Source organism: Osmerus eperlanus, chromosome 11 (genome assembly GCF_963692335.1).
Source record: "Osmerus eperlanus chromosome 11, fOsmEpe2.1, whole genome shotgun sequence".
NCBI classification, from domain to species: domain Eukaryota; kingdom Metazoa; phylum Chordata; class Actinopteri; order Osmeriformes; family Osmeridae; genus Osmerus; species Osmerus eperlanus.
Window position 1 is genome coordinate 1,528,911 of NC_085028.1, and position 23,570 is coordinate 1,552,480.

General features: G+C 45.1%; 1 protein-coding gene across 1 annotated transcript in view; it reads right to left on the reverse strand.

The window, feature by feature from the left end:
- The window catches only part of veph1 (ventricular zone expressed PH domain-containing 1), a 287,496-nt gene that overhangs the window by 260,924 nt on the left and 3,002 nt on the right, over positions 1–23,570 (reverse strand). The window contains exon 3 of the mRNA XM_062473404.1: positions 17,499–17,673. Within this exon, the coding sequence (XP_062329388.1) occupies positions 17,499–17,673 (175 nt within the window). The remainder of the gene's footprint in view (positions 1–17,498; positions 17,674–23,570) is intronic.

A 23,570-nucleotide genomic window follows, 5' to 3' on the forward strand; every position in this document is an offset into this window, starting at 1 on the left:
GTATGGAAGTCGGCGTAATGGACGCCGTCTTTGCATGCAAAGTCGGCGTCAATTACGCGTGGTTGACACACGGAGACGTCCTAATACTTGTCCTTTTGGCCTTCCATAATCACGGACGCCGCTACGCCAAGCGTCTGACAATCACGGACGCCGCTACGCCAAGCGTCTGACATTATGTGGATAGCTAGGAAGATAAGCAGCTAGCTCACCATTATGCCATATCGGTATTATCATCTCGTGAGACCGGAAGTGACCATGTGAGGCGATCCTTCGATTAAAGTCAAGTTTTTTTTTTACATCTGTTGTCAATTTTGTCAAGTTGTAACTAACAAAGAAGTTTCACCCATTCGTTTTTACTTTGTAACTATAGTTTTAAAAGCCTTCAGCAAACTGTGCAACTGGCTGGCTAGGCAGGCTAGCTGTCATTGGTTTTTGCCTTTCCTCACAGCCCAGTCCCCAATCGAAGTTGTCAGTTTGCCTGTGTTATCGATATGTTGAGTAAGAATATGATAGTTTGGAGAAAAGTACAAATGTGTATCGATATATCCTTCTCAATTACACTAAATTGTTAGTAGTAGTTAGTTAGTAGTAGTAGTTATTGTTAGTTTACTTGCTGTGCCAACTAGCACTAAACCCCATATTTGTATGTCACTTTGTATAAAGGTGTCTGCTAATATCAATGAATACAATGTCTAAGAGTCTTATGACTCATGAATTTTCCATAAAAATATGACCATCCTATGAATGTACATCTATACCTCCTGGGGACCCAGACCAGATCAAGACCCATCTAACACGGCACACAATACCAAAACCCAAATATTCTAATTCATGTAATTCTTCAATATTGAATCAAACCACTATAACCACTCCTGACTTGTTTCAGTTTTTTGTATTCAAATAATGATGCCTACACATTTAAGTAATTGTAGGCCTATAAATGCTATTATTGTATGTTCTAAAAGTAACAACAAATAAATCAACAATAACAATTGTTAATAACAATAATAGTCAGATTTTAACCTTTTTATATTTAGGTGAGACATCTTTAACCTCTCCCTCAGCCTGTCTGTACTCCCCACTTGCTTCAAGAGGACCACCATCGTCCCTGTGCCCAAAAACACCAAGGTCACCTGCATGAACGACTATCGCCCGATAGCACTGACCTCTGTCATCATGAAGTGCTTCAAGCGGCTAGTCAAAACATTAATTTGCTCATTGCTGTTTCCCACCCTGGACCCTATGCAGTTTGTATACCGGTCCAACAGGTCTACAGACGATGCCATCACCCTGACTATGCACACCGCTCTCTCCCACCTGGACAAAGGAATATGTATGTGAGGATGCTGTTCATTGACTACAGCTCAGCATTCAATACCATCATCCCCTCCAGACTCGTCTCCAAGCTTGTGGACCTGGGACTAAGCACCTCCCTTTGCAAGTGCATCTTCAACTTCCTGACGGGGAGGCCACAGGTGGTGAGAATCAGTGATCGCACCTCATCCACATTGATCACCAACACAGGCACCCTCCAGGGCTGTGTGTTCAGCTCTCTCCTGCTCTCCTTGCAACGCACAGTTCCAACCTCCTCGTTAAGTTTGCTGACGACACTACCATTGTGGGCCTCATCTCTGACAGTGACGAGTCAGCCTACAGAGAGGAGATTGATACCCTGACATCATGGTGCCAGGACAATAACCTCTCAATGTCAGCAAGACTAAGGAGATTATTGTGGACTATAGGAGGCGGCAGGAGGAGGAGCATGCTGCTTCAGGTCAGCTGCAAGCAGGTCAGCTGCTTCAGGTTCCTCGGGGTGAACATCAGCAATGATCTCTACCTGCTCACACGGTAGTTAAAGCTGCCCGGAAACGCCTGTTCTTCCTGAGGAGACTGAAGAAGTTTGGCATGGACTGAGTCATCCTCATCCTCACTAACTTTTACATTTAGTCATTTAGCAGACACTCTTATCCAGAGAACCAGATACAGATGCACAATAGAGAGCATACTGACTGGTTGCATCACAGTGTGGTATGGGATCTGCACAGACAGGGACCACAAGGTCCTACGTAGTGTGGTCAGGTCTGCTGAGTTCATCATCGGCAGGAAGCTCCCAGCCCTACAGGACACCTACCACACACGATGCCTCAGGAAAGCTGGCTGGATTCGAAGACACTGTTACCACCCATCCTTCAGTCTTTTTACCCCGCTGCTTTCTGGCTGGCAATACTGAAGCATTCGGTCTCGCACACGCAGACTGGAGAATAGTTTCTTTCCAAGGGCCATCAGGCTTCTGAATGGACACATTCTCACCACTTTCTTACTAACCACTTTACACACTGTCACTTTCAGCTACTGGTTGTACTATCAGCAATATTGCACTAATTGTTACCCCACTTGTCTTTAGGTTAGTATAGGTTTATACGGTTAGTATAGGTTAATATGTGTATTACAGGTTTAGTATACTGTATTGTATATTATTTTGTATATTTAGGAGTTTTCATTTTATTTTCATAGATGTAATCTATGTTCAGAGTACTTATATGTTATGCCAGGTTGCTTTGTCTTGTCCTAAGAATTTCAGTGCCCAGTCTGACCTTGTGTTGTTCTGTGCATCTGACAATAAAAGGCTTGAACTGGAACTCAGCTAACAATCAGACTAAATGGTAGAACAGTGGTGAAAACCAATCCTCCTGTGGACACAAAACAACTTAAAATACATTAAATGGTATTACATTTTAAAACCAGCACATACAACTCATATTCACCTCTTGTTTGTCAGGGACACATAAAAAGGCTCTCTCTTGATAGTGACTTAGGAGTCCAGCAAATAATATTGTCCAAACATTGAAAGCAGGCACAAGGACAAGTAATTTTAAATGCAAAAACATAGTTTATTATCAAAATAGTAAGATAATCAATACATTATGACAATGTAACAAAATCAATACAGAAACAAACGCTACCTTCAGAGCAAACAATAACAAAGGTATTTTAAATGCAAATAAACATAGCGCACCTAACCTGAGCAAGTATAGGAGGCTAATCAAACTCAGTGATTGGTTTAGCTTCTCCTTTTGTAAACCCATCCTGCATACTAAAATAGCGACGCCGGCTATATGAAGAAACAATTGCCTGACACATACAAATTCAAATGGACCATCACCGGTACTTGGCTGCAGTAAGCCAAATATGCCTTTGCAAGACAAGAGAATATGTAAACACATTTTGGGCCTCTGCACGACAAAACTCTAGGCTATCAAACCAGCAAATATACATTTTACAACACTGAAAACATTACTAGAATCATGTGATGCATAAAATACGAAATTGATACCAAACATGACATGAAAACTTGCTTCAAACTATATTTACACACAACACAATTTTCTATGGTCATTTCGGAGTCTAATTCAGGTCTGCCAATACAGCCCAACACTAGCTAGCTGAAATAGCCACACTTGATCATTTGTACTTTCATGTTTTTCTCCCATTGATAGCTAGCTAGCCACTTAGCATACAGTTGCCAACTTGAGACCGGTTATAGCTAACTTACCACATAATAGCATAGCTAACTTACCACCACATAATGTCAGACGCTGGCGTAGCGGCGTCCGTGATTGCAGACGCTTGGCGTAGCGGCGTCCATGATTGTCAGACGCTTGGCGTAGCGGCGTCCATGATTGTCAGACGCTTGGCGTAGCGGCGTCCATCATTGCAGACGCTTGGCGTAGTGGCCTCCATGATTGCAGACGCTTGGCATAGCGGCCTCCATGCTTGCAGACGCTTGGCGTAGCGGCCTCCATGATTGTCAGACGGGCTACACGTCACTAATATAACGTTTACAAAGATAACGTCGCCATATACGTCGCCGCTATCAAAGTTCCCTCACGTACTACGTCGCCACGTCGCCGCCATCACCCCCATTGAAAACCAATGATAAAAAGGCTGAGACGACACGCACGTTGTGGGCAAAGCTAGTACGCAGTGTATGTTGTCCGAGTGTGTGAGGGCACTAATCACGCCCCATACCCATGTTATCAAATGGGACCGACCACACTGGCTGCGAAGCACCGCGATTGCCTGCGATCGCCTGTGATCTGCAGCAATCGTTTCGGCAGCTGGTCGAATTTTTTTGCGAGACGCTTGCGAAATCGGCTGCAGGATGATAAAATACACCATCTTAGTTGATATATTTGAATAAAAAAACATGTTATTAAGATTTTACTCCATTAATTGTAGACTACGGTGAACATTTGTAAAGTTGTAGACTTTATAATTACACAATGTTGGTAACGAACGTCCTTTACATGTGGTTACCCTGATGAAAACGAATGAAAATAAACGGATTGATCCGTTGAGCTAGCATGCCGTAGTTGTTTTGTTTGTTTGAGAGAAACGAGTTGTCACGCATTGCACACAACACACACGCAGACATAGCCTATCGAGAGAGAACCCCCAAGTCGATTTCTAAAATCAGCATCAAATGAATTCTCAAAGTTGAAAAGCACAGGGAGTTGTTGTATGTCAGCAACAATTTTACAAGGACAACGTAGATAAGGATCAATGCTGGGATATAGCCAATGCTATGTTTATGTACCATTTCAGCGTAAAGGAAAGCTCAGAGTAGCTGAAAGGCTTGGTGACCGGTGCAGAGAAATGCGCGTCTGGTGTGAACAGCTTTTGCTCAGTCGTAGCCGATCCTAGCCGATCGTGGCGCTGCGCGGCGCGTCCAGGCGCTTCGCAGCCAGTGTGTCCCAGGCGTAAAATAGACATACAGTGAACCTCAAAGTCCATTGACGCCTCTTTCCTATATAAATCTCACAATTTGTAACAGATGCTGTGAAACGATAGCTTTCAAAAACATTCCCCGCTGTGACGTCCCGACGGGGCTCCACCTTTTTTTGCTCTTTGTCACTACTACTACTAATACTCTTCGTCCCTAATGGGACATAAGGCTTCGACGATCTGCCTCCATCTGGACCTGTCTTGTGCCGCATGCTGTGCCTCGCCCCAGGTTAGGTTCATCTCCTTCAGCTCCGCTGTCACCGTTCGCCGCCAGGTGTTCTTGGGCCGGCCTTGCTTCCTTTTCCCAGGTGGAGTCCATCGTAGGGCGATCTTGGGGATGCGGTCCTGGTCCATCCTGAGAATTTGAGTCGGCGGCGTTTGATCTCTAGCACCACACTGTTGCACTTAGTCTTCTTGTATAGATGTGCATTGGTTATTTTCTCAGGCCAGAAGATTCAACAGAGTTTCCTGACGGGGTTTCCCTTATGGAAGGCTTCGACTTTTTTCATGTCGTAAGATGCTCTTTGTCACGCCCCAACATTTACCTACAGACCAGCCCACCGGTGTTCTGGCCCAGGCCAGGAACATAGGCTAAATGGAGGTCGCGTAGATCTCAGACACTAGTTTGTCTGCGCGTGGCTCTGTGTAGCCTACTTCCACGGGAATTAAAAGAAGAAAGTTTTCCAAGTTTTTCTAAGGATATTGTAAATGGACCACGGTCGTCCAGGCTGTACAGGGAATGCTGACAGTCATAGTCTTCCCACGGAACCAAACACTCGACGGGCATGCCTGATGTTTGTCTATGAGAAGATCCCTGTGAAGTTCGACACTCATTTATTCATTTGCTCGAACCATTTCACCAAAGACAGTTTGAATGAAAACCTTGGACAATTTATAGAAGGATTTGCTAAGCCGCTGTTGCTGAAAAGAGGTGCTGTTCCAACCGTATGCTCATCACAAACGCAAGCTGTAAGTATGATTTTGTCGCTAACAGTTAGTCTATTAGCAATGCTAACGTTTCCTGTATCCAGCATAGGTAGAATGCTGTTTCTAAACACATCAACACACCTTACTTAGCAAATTACTCTAGCTGTAGTCGGCATTAGAAGGAAAGCTTCCGAAAAATAGCCAGAAAACGAATAGCAGTCTAGCCTATTGCTAACGCCTGTCTCGATTATCTATTTGAAAGAACTGGAGAAAGGCAGGTGCTAGATACAGGATACGTTAGCATTGCTAATAACTGTTACCGCCAAAATCATACTACAGCTTGCGGTTGTGATGAACATAAGGTCGGAACGCACCTCTTTTCAGCAACAGCTTCATAGCAAATCCTGCTTTACATTGTCCCAGGTTTTCAAATCCGTCCTTGGTGAAATGGTTCGCGCTAATGTGTCGAGGGTCGAACTGCACAGGAATCTTCTACGCTACGGTATAGACAAACATCAGCCATGCCCGTCTAGTCAATGTTAGCTAGACTCTAGCTCATCTGCTTTTTATTAACGCTGATTTGCAAGGAATGCTAGATAGCGAAAATATCTAGACTGTAGGCATTAGTGATGTGTCGTTCGTGAACGATTCGTTCATTTTGAACGAATCCTTACAAGGACTCGGGAGTAACGAGTCCTCTCAAAGAGTGATTCGTTCATTTCCCGACTCGGTCTTCGGGTACGAGTATTTGGATCATTTTTCACGTGACCTGCGTAGTGGTAGCTAGAGGAAACGAACGATTCGTTAATTTCTCCATTAATCTTAATGGAGAATTTTTAATTAATTTAACTCCTTCTCTTAATTTAACTTCTTCTTAATGACTCCAAAAAAGATTTGTTCATTTTACTGAACGAGATTCAAAGAACCGAATCAGTAAAATGATCCGAACTTCCCATCACTAGTAGGCATGTAAACTAGTTTAGCTTGCTGAATCAAGAGCATAGGTAGAATGTTAGATGATTTAGCCTAGTTTATTGGCAATGGGGCTAACGTTATATCATGTTCCTGACTGTGTCTCATTCAAATAAATAACCTGTGTTGTCATGTACATCTACAATTCAAGATGCATGTTTGTCCAGATCTATTTTTCAGCAAGATAGCTAGAGCTAACTGAAGGTGAGTTGAATCACAATAGTTTGTTTGCTAAGCTGTAGTGCTAACGTTACCCACCTAAGGCGATCCTGTTTGCTTCCACAACAGAAGTGGAAACAACTAACATAATCATTTGAAATTATATGTAGTCAATCTGTTGAAAAAAGTGTTGTGTTGACACAATAGATTTATTTGTACGTTTTTATTTCAAGTCTCCACCTTCGTTGTTTCAGTGAGTGCTGTGGCCGTGTTGCGTCTTTGGTCCGCAGCTTCACTCGTTGTAAACCAACCAATCAGCAGCTCATCTATATATTCATGAGCATACCATAAAAGGAGAACCTAGCGTTTTTTCCCGGGAAAATTTCACTGGATGTATAAGGGGGCATAGAACAGCACCTGGGGCATTTTCAGCTCAACCAATGTTACCTACCCTATTCGGAGACCTTAAGGAACAGTGTGAAATACCCCAAAAACCCAGTCAATCGCCCCTTTAACACAATAGTAAATACTTGACCATTATTTTTTTGATATTTGCAGTATTAAAGAAATCGCCACTGGCAGAGATGCAGATCGTGACAAGGCGACCCCAAAAAAATCTCTTGCGACCCACCCGAGGATTGCGACCCAGTCTTTGGGAAACACTGGGCTAGATTACCCACAGTTGGCTACAACTCAAAAGATGCAAGACAATAATAACATGGTAGATGAGAGTCTAGCCATGGCTTGTTTGTTTAAGGATGTTCATTTTTGCAATTGGAAACATGTAACAGCACAAAACAAATTTCGGACCAGCGATCCCTTGATGTAGCCTAAAGAGCTCATGCGTCTAGGCGTGCTGGGGTTTGCAGGGGTTTCTGTGCTGCGTTGGCATGGCAGCAATGCGCATCAATAATAAGGCCTGCCTATACGCACGCAATGCTATCTATCAAACTGTAAGGTGTAGTGTTCAAGTGGTGTTTGCTACAACTCGCCAAAGTACACATACTTCACCCGTAGGAGGTACGCGGTGAATGCAGTGTGTGCAGTTGCGCCTGGCACGGAATACGCCCCATAGTGTACATGTATGTGTGTGCGTATGTATGAGGTGTAATATATGAGGTGTAATACATGTCACCGGTTAATATGCAAAGTGCACAGTAGCGCCGGCATACGCCTGCGCAATGATATCAAACCTCTGAACGCACGTGAGCCCTTTACATATATGGGGGGTGACAAGTGCCCTCGCACGCCCGAACAGCATACAATGTATACTAGCTTTGCCCACAATGTGCGTGTCTTCTCAGCCTTTTTATCATTGGTTCCCAATGGGGGTGATGGCGGCGACGTGGCGACGTAGTACGTGAGGGAACTTTGATAGCGGCGACGCTAGCTTTGTAAACATTGCATTTGAGCGTGTGACGTGTAGCCCGTCTGCAATGATGCACGCCGCTACGCCAAGCGTCTGCAATGATGCACGCTGCTACGCCAAGCGTCTGCAATGATGCACGCCGCTACACCAAGCGTCTGCAATGATGCACGCCGCTACACCAAGCGTCTGCAATGATGTACTTAAGTACAATACGGTCCACTTCTAATCTTAGCTACCTATCCAGATCTTCTCCACCTGCCCTCTCTCTTTCTATTGGGCTCTGGAACTGCCAGTCTGATGTGAACAAAGCAGACTTCATCCCGGCATTTGCATCCCATGCTTCTCTTCACGCCCTTGCGCTGACAGAGACATGGATCCGCCCGGAGAACACTGCAACTCCAGCTGCTCTCTCCGTCAACCACTCGTTCTCTCACTCACCCCGCTCAACCGGGCGAGGTGGTGGGACAGGTTTGCTTCTTTCCCCACATATTAAATACACTTCCACCCCACTCTCTGTTACTGCCAAATCATTTGAACACCATTATGTGATGCTAACTGATCCTATCAAAGCATTTTTAGTTGTTCTCTACCGCCCACCAGGGCCGTTAGCCGACTTTGTGGAGGAACTGGACATGCTCCTCAGCGTCCTCCCGGATGATGGAACACCGCTGATACTCCTTGGGGACTTCAACATCCACCTCGAAGGAACGCAGGCCGTCGACTAGTCTCTTCTGACTTCCTTCGACCTGAAGCTGCTGAACACACCGGCGACCCACAAGGCAGGAAAACAGCTCGACCTCATCCTGACACGTAACTGTATCACTGACTTAACCTCTGTAACCCCACTACACATTTCTGATCACTCCTTCATCCAATTCTCTGTCTCTCTCCCTCCCACTCCTCCTACCTCCCCTCGTAACTTTCCGCCGCAATCTCCACTCCCTATCCCCCTCCCATTTCTCCTCCATTGTAACATCCTCCCTCCCATTGACGAGTTTATGTGCCATCCCACTGACACTGCCACCAACACCCTGTTATCCACACTAACTGCATCACTCAACACTCTCTGTCCCCTGTCAACCAGGCCTGCGCGATCTTCTCCCTCCTGCCCGTGGATCACGGATGTGATTCGTGAAGAACGGTCCATCCTTCGGGCAGCTGAGAGGAGATGGCGCAAGTCCAAAGACGGTCTGGACCTCGATAAGTATCACTCCCTCCTCAAATCCTTCTCTGCCCGCATAACTGATGCTAAAACCCACTACTTCCTGAACAAAATTAACTCTGCCTCAAACCCTCACAAACTTTTCTCTACCTTCTCCACCCTTCTTAACCCACCTCCCCCACCCTCCACCCTGACAGCAGACGACTTCTCCTCCTTCTATGAGAAAAAAGTTGCTGACATTAGCAGTCGGTTCCCTGAACCCACCTTTCCTACCCACTCACCCTCTATGACTGACCCAACTAAATGTCTAAACTCTTTCTCTCCCCTGTCCGAGGCAGAGATCTCTGACCTCAGTCTCTCTCATCGCCCCACCTCCTGTCCCCTTGATCCAGTCCCCTCCCCTCTCTTTCAAACCATCTCTCCCTCCATCATAACTTTTCTTCTCCATGTCCTTAACTCCTCTCTTACTTCCGGCACTTTCCCCTCTGCCTTCAAATAGGCCAGAGTTAGCCCTCTACTCAAAACTCCCTCCCTTAACCCAGCTGTCCTCCAGAACTACAGACCGGTATCACCACTACGCTTCTTTTCTAAAACAATTGAACGCGCTGTATCTAACCAACTGTCAAACTTCCTCTTGTGGTGGAAATTTGGAATACAGTTATAATGTGTGTGTTTTAAAGTTGGTTGAGAAGCTTGATACAATGAATGTTGAATCAACTCCATTTGGTAGAGATGCCATTTGCAGTTTATGACACCTGGGGAGGATGAGACAGCTGGTCTGGAGACAATGTGGATTCAATTGTATTGTTATTGTGATCTGAGGGAGCAGTTTAAGATAGATGAACTGATCAAGCTGCTCTGACCCTTCCTGGGTGGTGTTAATTAAATACTTGTTTGAAGATGTCCACACAAAGGACAGTTGACCATTTGACTGGTGAACTCCTGTGGCTTTACTATCTACTGATTTGGGGAGAGATGCCACATCAAAGATCTGTGGGACACTTGGTATGGAGTCAAACTGTCACTGAGCAGTGCTGACCAATCACAGAGTTTGCTACATTGATGGATTGACCATCAGAAGAACCATTTGATGTAAAGTTTATATAAGGCAGGGTTTTAGGGTTGTTCATCATCACTCTTGCGAACGATCTGTGGCTAGCACCTCCTTCGTTATGACTGATCACAAAGTACTTTGTTAATTCTTAATTTTTACAAGCTAAATTAATTTATTGAAACCGCCATCTCTTGACTATTCAAATCTACACAGTGCCACTAGAATTCTTCCATTACACTCTCTCAGAACAACCTGCTTGACCCCAACCAATCGGGCTTCAAGACTGGCCACTCCACAGAAACTGCCCTCCTGTCAGTCACTACTGCCCTCCAGTCTGCCAGAGCGGCTTCGAGGTTATCCGTCATCATTCTGCTGGACCTTTCTGCAGCATTTGATACGGTTAACCATCAAATCCTGCTGGCCAGACTTTTTGAGATGGGCATCACTGGCACTGCACTTCAGTGGATCTCATCCTACCTGTCGGGAAGATCCTACCAGGTCTCCTGGGGAGGCAAAGTGTCAGGCCCCCGCCAGCTCTCCACTGGTGTCCCACAGGGCTCCGTCCTTGGACCCCTCCTCTTCTCCCTCTACACCACCTCGCTTGGACCAATCATCACCTCCCATGGCTTCTCCTACCACTGCTAAGCTGACGACACGCAGCTGTACCTGTCGTTCCCCCCGACTGATCCGGGGATCTCAGCTAGGATCGAGGCCTGCCTCACAGACATCTCCGCCTGGATGAATGAGCACCACCTCCAGCTGAACCTCGCCAAAACAGAACTCCTCATCATCCCGGCCAAACCCTCCATCTCCCACGATCTCTCAATCACCCTGGGATCGGCGACGGTGACCCCTTCATCCTCTGCCAGGAACCTCGGGGTGACCATGGATGACGAGCTCTCCCTCACAGCCCACATTGCTGCGGTCTCCCGGTCGTGTAGGTTCACCCTCTACAACATTTGGAAGATCAGGAGATACCTGTCTGAGCATTCCACCCAGCTGCTAGTCCAAGCACTTGTCCTCTCAAAGTTGGACTACTGCAACTCGCTGCTCGCCGGTGTCCCAGCATGCGCAACCCACCCTCTCCAAAGGATTCAGAACGCGGCGGCCCGTCTGGTCTTCAATCTACCCAGACGCTCCCATGTTACCCCGCTCCTCATCTCCCTCCACTGGCTTCCCATCACGGCCCGTATCCGATTCAAGACTCTGGTACTGACCTTCCGAGCGGTGAACGGGACTGCCCCCGACTACATCAAGTCTCTCCTCCAGCCTTACACCCCCCCCCCCCCCCGCCACCTACGGTCTTCTTCTGACAACCGCTCAAGAGCACCCGGTCCCAACACAAGCTCTTCTCCTGTCTGGCCCCCCAATGGTGGAATCAACTCCCCACCTCCATCATTTAGTCATTTTTAGCAGACGCTCTTATCCAGAGTGACTTACAGTAAGTACAGGGACATTCCATCAGGGACACTGACTGTCTCCCCACCTTCAAGAAAAGGCTCAAGACGCACTTGTTCTGGGAGTACAACGGCACTTAGGAATGCTTGGCTGGATCTGATGTTACTTTCCTCCAGGATCACAATGACTCCTGTCCTACATCTATAAAGTTGAACAATGGATTTTGGTGTTTCAAAACCCATTGACACTGTATGAATATGTTTAGCCTGTGTTCTGCTCCTCTCTCTCACCAGTCTCTGGAGGAGGGGATCCCTCTCTGAATTGCTCCTCCCAAGGTTTCTTCCATTTTTTCTCTTGTTGGGAGTTTTTCTGGGAGTTTTTCCTTGTCTTCCTTGAGGGTTTAGGTTGGTTGAGGGGCACTTCTATGGGCGTATGTGAAGCCCTCTGTGGCGTATAAAAAGGGCTATACAAATACATTTTGATTTGACTCGTATTGAGGGACTTGTTGCTCTTGTTGGTTAGTTGTAACAGTTTCAAATTCTTGTACTTGCTGTGAAATATTTTCCTGTTGATTCTACAGGTGCACTCTTGTGGGGAGTTTCATGATGTTCAATTGTAACTTGTTTAACTGCATGCTCTTATGGTTCTTCCCTTTGGCACTTATTTGGTTTTCCACAATGTATGCTTCATGTTTTGGCTGCTCGCAATGTTTGGGGCTATCTCGTTGTTATGATCAGTGACCTATGCTCTTTTTTTAAAGCTCTCTCTTGGAAGTCGCTTTGGATAAAAGCGTCTGCTAAATGCATAAATGTAATGTAATGTCTGCAATGATGCACGCCGCTACGCCAAGCGTCTGCCATTATGTGGTAAGTTAGCTATGCTTATTGCTCTAGCATAATGAAAGTACATCTTCAGTGTGGCTGTTTCGGCTAGCTAGTGTTGGGCTGTATTGGCAAACCTGAATTAGACTCCGAAATTACCATAGAGAATTGTGTTGTGTGTAAATATAGTTTTAAGCCAGTTTTCATGTCATGTTTGATATGTATTAATTTTGTATTGTATGCATCACATTCTAGTAATGTTTTCAGTGTTGTAAAATGTATATTTGCTGGTTTTATAGCCTAGAGTTTTGTCGTGCAGACGCCCAAAATGTGTTTACATACTATTCTCTTGTCTTGCAAAGGCTTATTTACTGCAGCCACCAAGTACCAGTGATGGGCCATTTGAATTTGTATGTGTCAGGCAATTGTTCTTTCATATAGCCGGCGTCGCTATTTTAGTATGCAGGATGGATTAACAAAAGGAGAAGCTAAGCCGATCACTGAGTTTGATTAGCCTCTTGCTATATTTGCTCAGGTTAGGTGCGCTATAGGTTTATAAAATACCTTTGTTATTGTTTGCTCTGAAGGTAGCGTTTGTTTCTGTATTGATTTTGTTACCTTGTCATAATATATTGATTATATTACTATTTTGATAATAAACAATGTTTTTTGTTTTTTTTTAGAATTTGCTGGAGTCCTAAGTCACTATCAAGAGAGAGCCTTTTTTATGTGTCCCTGACAAACAAGAGGTGAATATGAGTTGTATGTGCTGGTTTTAAAATGTAATACCATTTAATGTATTTTAAGTTGTTTTGTGTCCACAGGAGGATTGGTTTTCACAACTGTTCTACCATTTAGTCTGATTGTTAGCTGAGTTCCAGTTCAAGTCTTTTATTGTCAGATGCACAGAACAACACAAGGTCAGACTGGGCTCTGAAATTCTTAGTACAAGACAACGCAAAGCAACCTGGCATAACATATAAGTACTCTGAACATGTATATATATATATAGATAATCTATATTATCTATGGTAAGAAAATAAAATAAAAACTCCTAAATAAACAACATAATATACAATACAGTGTACTAAACCTGTATTACACATATTAACCTATACTAACCGTATAAACCTATACTAACCTAAAGACAAGTGGGGTAACAATTAGTGCAATATTGCTGATAGTACAACCAGTAGATGAAAGTGACAGTGTGTAAAGTGGTTAGTGAGAAAGTGGTGAGAATGTATCAGTGTCCATTCAGAAGCCTGATGGCCCTTGGAAAGAAACTATTCTCCAGTCTACGTGTGCGAGACCGAATGCTTCAGTATTGCCCGCCAGAAGGCAACAGGGAAAAAAAACTGAAGGATGGGTGGTAACAGTCAGCTTTCCTGAAGCATCGTGTGTGGTAAGTGTTCTGTAGGGCTAGGAGCTTCCTGCCGAGGATGAACTCAGTAAACCTGACCACACTACGTAGGACCTTGCGGTCCCTGTCTGTGCATCTCCCATACCACACTGTAATGCAACCAGTCAGTATGCTCTCTATTGTGCATCTGTAAAAGTTAGTGAGAATGACTCAGTCCATGCCAAACTTCTTCAGTCTCCTCAGGAAGAACAGGTGTTTCCGGGCAGCTTTAACTACCGTGTGAGCAGACCAGGTGAGATCATTGCTGATGTTCACCCCGAGGAACCTGAAGCAGCTGACCTGCTTGCAGCTGACCTGAAGCAGCATGCTCCTCCTCCTGCCGCCTCCTATAGTCCACAATAATCTCCTTAGTCTTGCTGACATTGAGAGGTTATTGTCCTGGCACCATGATGTCAGGGTATCAACCTCCTCTCTGTAGGCTGACTCGTCACTGTCAGAGATGAGGCCCACAATGGTAGTGTCGTCAGCAAACTTAACGAGGAGGTTGGAACTGTGCGTTGCAAGGAGAGCAGGAGAGAGCTGAACACACAGCCCTGGAGGGTGCCTGTGTTGGTGATCAATGTGGATGAGGTGCGATCACTGATTCTCACCACCTGTGGCCTCCCCGTCAGGAAGTTGAAGATCCACTTGCAAAGGGAGGTGCTTAGTCCCAGGTCCACAAGCTTGGAAACGAGTCTGGAGGGGATGATGGTATTGAATGCTGAGATGTAGTCAATGAACAGCATCCTCACATACGTATTCCTTTGTCCAGGTGGGAGAGAGCGGTGTGCATGGTCAGGGTGATGGCATTGTCTGTAGACCTGTTGGACCGGTATGCAAACTGCATAGGGTCCAGGGTGGGAAGCAGCGATGAGCAAATTAATGTTTTGACTAGCCGCTCGAAGCACTTCATGATGACAGAGGTCAGTGCTATCGGGCGATAGTCGTTCATGCAGGTGACCTTGGTGTTTTTGGGCACAGGGACGATGGTGGTCCTCTTGAAGCAAGTGGGGAGTACAGACAGGCTGAGGGAGAGGTTAAAGATGTCTCAGCTAAATATAAAAAGGTTAAAATCATAAAATTGTTATTAACAATTGTTATTGTTGATTTATTTGTTGTTACTTTTAGAACATACAATAATAGCATTTATAGGCCTACAATTACTTAAATGTGTAGGCATCATTATTTGAATACAAAAAACTGAAACAAGTCAGGAGTGGTTATAGTGGTTTGATTCAATATCATAGAATTACATGAATAAGAATATTTGGGTTTGAGTATTGTGTGCCGTGTTAGATGGGTCTTGATCTGGTCTGGGTCCCCAGGAGGTATAGATGTACATTCATAGAATGGTCATATTTTAATGGAAAATTAATGAGTCATAAGACTCTTAGACATTGTATTGAAATTTACATTTAGTCATATAGCAGACGCTCTTATCCAGAGCGACTTACAGTAAGTACAGGGACATTCCCTCGAGGCAAGTAGGGTGAAGTGCCTTGCCCAAGGACACAACGTCATTAGCAAAATTATTATACTATATATTACTTATACAAAGTGACATACAAATATGGGATTTAGTGCTAGTTGGCACAGCAAGTAAACTAACAATTTAGTGTAATTGAGAAGGATATCGATACAGATTTGTACTTTTCTCCAAACTATCATATTCTTACTCAACATATCGATAACACAGGCAAACTGACAACTTCGATTGGGGACTGGGCTGTGAGGAAAGGCAAAAACCAATGACAGCTAGCCTGCCTAGCCAGCCAGTTGCACAGTTTGCTGAAAGCTTTTAAAACTATAGTTACAAAGTAAAAACAAATGGGTGAAACTTCTTGGTTAGTTACAACTTTTCATTGACAAAATTGACAACAGATGTTAAAAAACTTGACTTTAATCGAAGGATCGCCTCACATGGTCACTTCCGGACTCACTAGATGATAATACCGGCATGGCATAATGGTGAGCTAGCTGCTTATCTTCCTAGCTATCCACATAATGGCAGACGCTTGGCGTAGCGGCGTGCATCATTGCAGACGCTTGGCGTAGCGGCGTGCATCATTGCAGACGCTTGGCGTAGCGGCGTGCATCATTGCAGACGCTTGGTGTAGCGGCGTCCATGATTGTCAGGCGTAGCGACGGTTGCTAGTTTTGTTAACATTGCATGGCACTAATCAGCCCCCATATACATAGACTCACAATGGACACTCAGGCATTACACACGTCAAGTAGGCGTCACGCTGGCGATGTGCACACGTATTTTGACGACAAGTGCACAACATGTACGTGTCATGTACACTACACTTGACATACGCCTCAAGTACGCGAGACCTACGCCTACGTGAACACTACGCCTAACTGTTTAATATGTAGGCATACGCACAGGCAGGTGTTACGTGTGCTTCGCATTCTGACACAAACAGCTGCGAAACACCTGCTCGTCTAGACAAGTGCGCTCATTCGACATGGGTTGGAATAGGTTTCATCAAGGGATCGCTGTTTCCAAATTTTTTCTGTGCCACCACAATGACATCCTCATCACTTGAAGCGCAGAGCCATTTGTCCCGACTCATTGTCCAAAAATGTACTTGCCTTGGGTCAATATGTCATTCATGTTCATGTTATTAGTCAGTGATTATTGCCTTTCAATATTTTACATTTAGCCCTTCAATCATTTAGCTAAATGTAATGTATTACAGACTAAAGTCACTTACGCCACATAAACACTAACACGAAACACAGTTTGATCTAGGCGTGCGCACATACAGGTGACATGTGCTCCGCATACTGACACAGCGCAGCACAGCAACACCTGCGCACACCTGCGCGCCTAGACGCGTGAGATCTTTCGGCATGGGTTAGATCGCTTTTTAGAAATTAGTTTTGTGCCACTAGTTTTCAGTCATTCACAGGCTTAAACAAACAATCCATGGCTGGACTCCCATCCACCATGCTAAAATTGTAGTAGGAAATAATCCACCGACTAACAACACGAACATGAATGACATATTGACCCAAGGCAAGTAAAAAGTCGGGAAAAATGGTTCTGCGCTTCTTTGTGATGAGGATGTTCATCACTGAACAAAGTATTCGAAGCACATATAGCACGTGCCTATACGCACGCCTTATCAAATGTAATGTGCACAAATTACGCACACCTAATTTTCTATCAAACTGTAAGGTGTAGTATTCAGAATCAGAATTCGGTTTATTCGCCATGTATGTTATACAAACACGGAATTTACTGTGGCAGGTTTACTGTGGCAGGTTTGTGTGGCAGGTTTACTGTTCCACGCTTGCTAAAACTCGCCAGAGTAGCCTACGTGTAATTCACCCGTACAAGGTACGCGGTGAATGCTCTGTGTGCAGCTACGCTGACACTGATTACATCCCATATGTATGTGTGTGTGTGCTTATGCATGGTGTGTGTGTATAAGTCCTACCTCCCAGCACACTCAGGGTGATGGCCTGGGTGTGTTCAGCCAGCAGGTCGGCCTTGGCGATGGCGGCCAGGGAGAGGTAGCTGGACATGTTCCTGCTCAGCTCTCTGTTGCCCCGCTGGAGGAAGCGGACTGCCACGTGCACAGCCAGCACCATGACGGGAGGACGGCTGTAGTTCTGGAGGAGAGAGAAGACCGGAGGAGATGAGGAACATTGGTGAAGTTGCGATTCTTGAACTAAACATGTCCCCTTGTGAAATATAGTGTCTAAATACACGAGAGCCATGGGCAGACTAGGGCATGAAAAGATTCTCACCATTCAGAACCATAGAACCAGAATCACTGTGGTGCTGAAGATGTTGTTCTGGTAGAAACCACAAAGCTGTTTGAGGTGTCACACCCGGTTTTGCTCAACCCTGGCCGGTGGGCCTGTGTGTGCTAATACTGACAGGATCAGACCCAATTTCCCCCTCAGGACAGTACCAGGATAGCTGCATGATGACAGTGCAATCGGAACCAGGCCCAACCCCAAACAACCCCAAAGCACAGGAATATCAGAACCAGCTCCAAACCCATCTGGTCCTCTCTAGTTCTCTCAATGGGATCCGAGTGACGCACAGCGGTAATTGAGAATAAGGCCAGGATAAACCTCAGGAGGCTGTGGTTAAACATCCAGCTCTGCTGGGTTTGCTCCACAGAGGGTCATACAGGAACAGAAAACACACTAGCGCCCTCAAGGGGGCAGACTGAAGGAACTTCAAGAAGAGGGTATTTAATCACACTCAGGGGTTAAATCCAGTGATGCAGTACCTGGTCTGTCAGAGTAACTGGAGGTCATGACATTAAGTTTTTCTTTACCGTAGGGCTTGGGGCCACGGCTGAGAGCCCTGTTACGGTACGTGTCAACTACAGCATCTTTTTAACGCTCTGCACCGCTTGCCTTCCCACAGTACACCACGCTCCGGGGCGTGTTAGACAAGTTAATACAGAGTTGTAGTTCTCTTAGGTCACTGTTGTAGTCATGGCCAAGCATGCAGATTTGGGTTAATGTACTCAAAATATCGATCAAAATTGCACTTTTACACATTTGTGTAAAAATACACAATATTTTACTAGTGCAAGATTACAGTAGACTACATGTTACGCCACCGGTCACTCAACCAGTCGTGAGTCAGCTGGGAAACCAACTAGCAGTGGCACAGAACAGTCACGTAAGGTGATGAGACTGAATTTAAAAGTATAAAAACACACCAGGGACACTGACAACATCGGCAACCCTGCACCATGCATTATTATTTTAATGTAATATTTAAATTCAGTCTCGTCACTACGTAACTTTGTTCTGAACAGGACTGGGTGTACAGCCACACACGATAAATGTGTCCTTCTTCTTGAGACTGTGAAACCTAGAAATGTTTAATGTTTAATGACCAACGGTTGCTATGTTACAATAAACCAATCCGATTACCCAACGCTAGCGTTTAACGCTCCGCGCCGCCCGCTCCGCTCCGCTGTAGTGGACACGCACTGTTACTGGTATTCTGATCATGTAATACTTCCTTATCTCCAGAGTGAGGCAGTGCAGACCTATGGTTCAGCTGAGTCCACCTTCTGATTACAGTTAGGCGCTATGAAAGCATTACTGACTTGCCAGCTACTCCTAGAACACACCAACAACACGTCCATACACACACACACACACACATCTACACACACACACAAATGTCCACAGGTGCAAACTCATCCACACCTGTCTACATACACACACATGCATGCATTCCCATTAGAGTCACTTTAAAGTCCCTGTCCCAGCTTTCCCACTTGCGGGAAAGCTGCTCCTCTCTCAACTGTCAAATACCGCTCCAACAAAAATGAATGCTCCTAGCAGGATTAGCTTTACACAGCCGTATAAGTTTGATCCTCCTGAGCCAGAATCAGATTCAGAGGACATTGACCGGCTACCCGGGAATCAATCTCGTCCTTCTCGGTCTGCAACCGAATGGTAATTTTTCTCCCTTTTATGAAAGGTAACAAGCTCGATTAGTATGTTATCGATATGTAACTAGCATGACTTAGCCAAATAACGTAAGGCTATCAACAAATAACAGTTTATTAGTTTTAATAACTAGAAACTAGTAGTTACTAGAGTGTTAGGGGAGGGGCTATGCTCAGTACCTCCATTGCGTCATCAAGGGATCCTTAATACAAACATTGGGAAAAAATGTTTAAACGGTTCAACTCCACAATTCAGTACTGCATAGTTCAGAGTCTTGGTAATGTGTTTAAGCAATACATTTCTAAAAATTATGTGTTCAGACAAAACTTGAAGTTCACTTTACAGGGACTTTAATAACAGGCTCCTCTTAATCAAAGGAGCTCATACAGCTTACTGAAAAAAACCATCAGTGCGTGTGTGTCCATGTGTGCATGTATGTGTATATGTGTGTGTCTTTCCCATACCTGTTTCTTACATACTGATGCTTTGAGTGTGATTCAGAGATACAGAGATAGAGAGACAGAGAGAGAGAGAGATACAGAGAGCGATACAGAGAGAGATACAGAGAGAGAGAGAGATACAGACAGACAGAGATAGAGATACAGAGAGAGAGAGAGAGAGAGAGAGAGATACAGAGAGATACAGAGAGAGATACAGAGAGATACAGAGATCAGTGTTGTGCATGAACGCGTTGAACACGTTCATTTTTATGAGAATGATGAACTGAACGCAACTTAATGACAAATAATGAATTTGAAAGGTGAACACGTTCATATTATTTGAGGTCTAGCTAAAACGTTACGGAATGTTTTCCTTCTCCTGAGGAGAGACGCTGTCTAAATCCAATGCTTGCACCATGTCGTTCATTTTCGCAATGTAGCCTAGCCTAAACCAACTAACTCGACTTTGCACTACGTTACCCATGATTCATCGCACACACAACAGCTGTTGGATCGCAAGACAACAGCTCATAAAAATGGCAAGTGAAAGCAGAGACGCAGACTCAGCGACTACATCTGATCTGATGCACCTTATTATTTTTTGCGGGATTTTTACACACAGTAAACACACACCTTAAAACTATGAAATGAACTGAACTATGAACTAGTTCAGAATTAAAATGGTGAACTATGAATGTGAACGATTCATATTTACTTGTATGAACTGAACTTTGAACTAGTTCATGATAGGTATAAACATGCACAACACTGACAGAGATACAGAGAGAGAGATACAGAGAGATATACACAGAGAGAGAGATACAGAGATGCTGTAATAAAATTGGAGACCAACACACATTTTTTCTCTCAAAAGAGGGGTGTCCACCAGGGTTGTAACTTAAGCCCCACTCTATTTAACATCTTTATCAATCAGAAACTAAACTAACTCGCCTCAGAGTCCTCGAGATGTGCAGGTCCTCGAGGGTAGGCAGATTGAAGCCAATCACCTTCTCAGCAGTGCGGATGATACGCTGCAGCCTGCTCTTGTCCTTGGCAGTGGCAGCAGCGTACCAGATGGTGGAGGAGGTGAGGATGGACTCAATGATGGCTGTAAAGAAATGCACCATCATTGTCTTTGGCAGGTTGAATTTCTTCAGCTGCCGTAGGAAGTACATCCTCTGTTGTGCTTTCTTGGTGAGGGAGCTGATGTTCAGTTCCCACTTGAGGTCCTGGGAGAGGATAGGACTCCACAGTGTTGACTGGGGAGTCACACAGGGTGATGGGGGTGAGTGGGGCTGTATTCTTCCTGAAGTCCACAACCATCTCCACTGTCTTAAGAGCATTGAGCTCTAGGTTGTTCTGGCTGCACCATGTCACCAGGTTGGCCGCTTCCCACCTATAATCAGACTCGTCTCCACCAGAGATGAGCCCAATGAGGGTGGTGTCGTCCGCAAACTTCAGGAGTTTGATGGACGACTAGAGGTGCAGCTGTTGGTGTACAGGGAGAAGAGCAGAGGAGAAAGGACGCAGCCCTGGGGTGATCCAGTGCTGATGGACCGGGAGTCAGAGACTTGTGTTCCCAGCTTAACGCATTGCTTCCTGTCAGACAGGAAGTCTGTGATCCACCTGCAGGTGGAATCAGGCACGTTCAGCTGGGAGAGCTTGTCCTGAAGCAGGGCGGGGATGATGGTATTCAACATGTATTTGTATAGCCCTTTTTACACGCAAGCATGTCACAGAGGGCTTGAAGGCAGAGCTGAGGTCCACAAACAGGATCCTGGCATAGGATGCTGGGGAGTCCAGGTGCTGTAGGGTGAAGTGGAGGGCCATGTTAACTGCATCATCCACAGACCTGTTGGCTCTGTAGGCAAACTGCAGGGGGTCCAGTAGAGGGTCTGTGATGGATTTAAGGTGTGCCAGCACCAGGCGCTCGAAAGACTTCATTACCACAGAGGTCAGGGCGACGAGTCTGTAGTCATTATGTCCTGTTGGCCTTGGCTTTTTGGGCACAGGGATGATGGTGGAGGACTTGAGACAGGCTGGCACATGGCATGTCTCAAGGGAGGTGTTAAAAATGTAGTTAAACACTGGAGACAGCAGGCCAGCGCAATGCTTGAGGGTGGCTGGAGAGACAGAGTCCGGCCCAGCTGCTTTGCGGGGATTCTGCCTCTTGAAAATTCTGTTAACTTCACCCTCCTGAATGAAGAGAGTCGTCACTGTAGAGGGGGGGAGTTCTTCTGTTCTTTGACTCCTTGAAACTGTCTCGGTCCCCACTCCTAAACGCGGCCTCTTTCGCTGACCTCAACCTTCTGAGTTTTTCTGTAAACCAGGGTTTGACGTTGTTGTAGCTCACCCTGGTCCGTGTTGGTATACAGCAGTCCTCACAGAAGCTGATGTATGATGTCACAGCCTCTGTGAGCTCATCCAGACTATTGGTAGCAGTCGTGAACATGTCCCAGTCAGTGCAGTCCAAGCACGCCCGCAGAATCCTCCATAGCTTCACTGGTCCACTGTTTCTATGTCCTCCCAGCAGGCTTACAGCGCTTTAGTTTCTGCCTGTATGCAGGAATCAGGTGGACCATGGCGTGGTCAGAGTGACCCAGTGCTGCTCGGGGGACTGCATGGTATGCTTTGCTGATTGTAGAGTAGCAGTGATCCAAGGTGTTTCCTACTCTGGAAGGGCATTTGATGAATTGTCTGTATTTGGGGAGTTCTTGAGTGAGATTGCCTTTGTTATAGTCGCCTAGCACAATAACCAAGGAATCCGGATTTTCATGCTCCACACTCAGTATCTGGCTGGCAAGCACACTTTGAGGCTAGCCTGCGGAGTTATGTAGACGCCAACCAGAATGAATGATGCAAACTCTCGTGGCAAGTAAAAAGATATGCAGTTAATAAAAAATGATTCCAGATAAGGAGAAAAGTGCTGTAGAATCACTGTCACATCTACACACCAGCCACTGTTAATGTAAAAACAAATACCACCGCCTTTTGTTTTGCCAGAGAGCACAGGGTCACGATCCGTGTCAATGTGGAATTCCGGCCTTGTATAATATTTAAATTCGCTGTTACCTCATGAACAAGCACATCAATTTCGTTATCACTAAATTAGGGGTGCTCCAATCAGGATTTTTGGGGCCGATCACCGATCGCTAGAGGCAGTATCAGCCGATACAGAGTACTGATCACCGATTAAGTTTAAGGTCTATTTACATTACATTTATTCATTTAGCACACACTTATCCAAAGCGACTTCCAAAAGAGAGCTTTACAAAAGTGCATAGGTCACTGATCATAACAACGAGATAGCCCCAAAACATTGCGGGTAGCCAAACATGAAGCATACACTGTGAAAAGCAAATAAGTGCCAATGGGAAGAACCATAAGAGCATGTAGTTAAACAAGTTACAAATAAAACAACATGAACCTCAAAAAGTGCAAGAGTGTACCTGTAGAAAAAGCAAGCAACAATAATATAATTCACAGCGAGTACAAAAAGTTAAATCAGTTACAACTAACCAACAAGAGCAACAAGTCCCTCAATAAGAGTCATTGTGTTCCTGGAGGAAGCTAACATCAGGTCTAGCAAATCATTCCTATTTGAAGTCTTCTATTTATCATGTAGCATGATCTATTTAA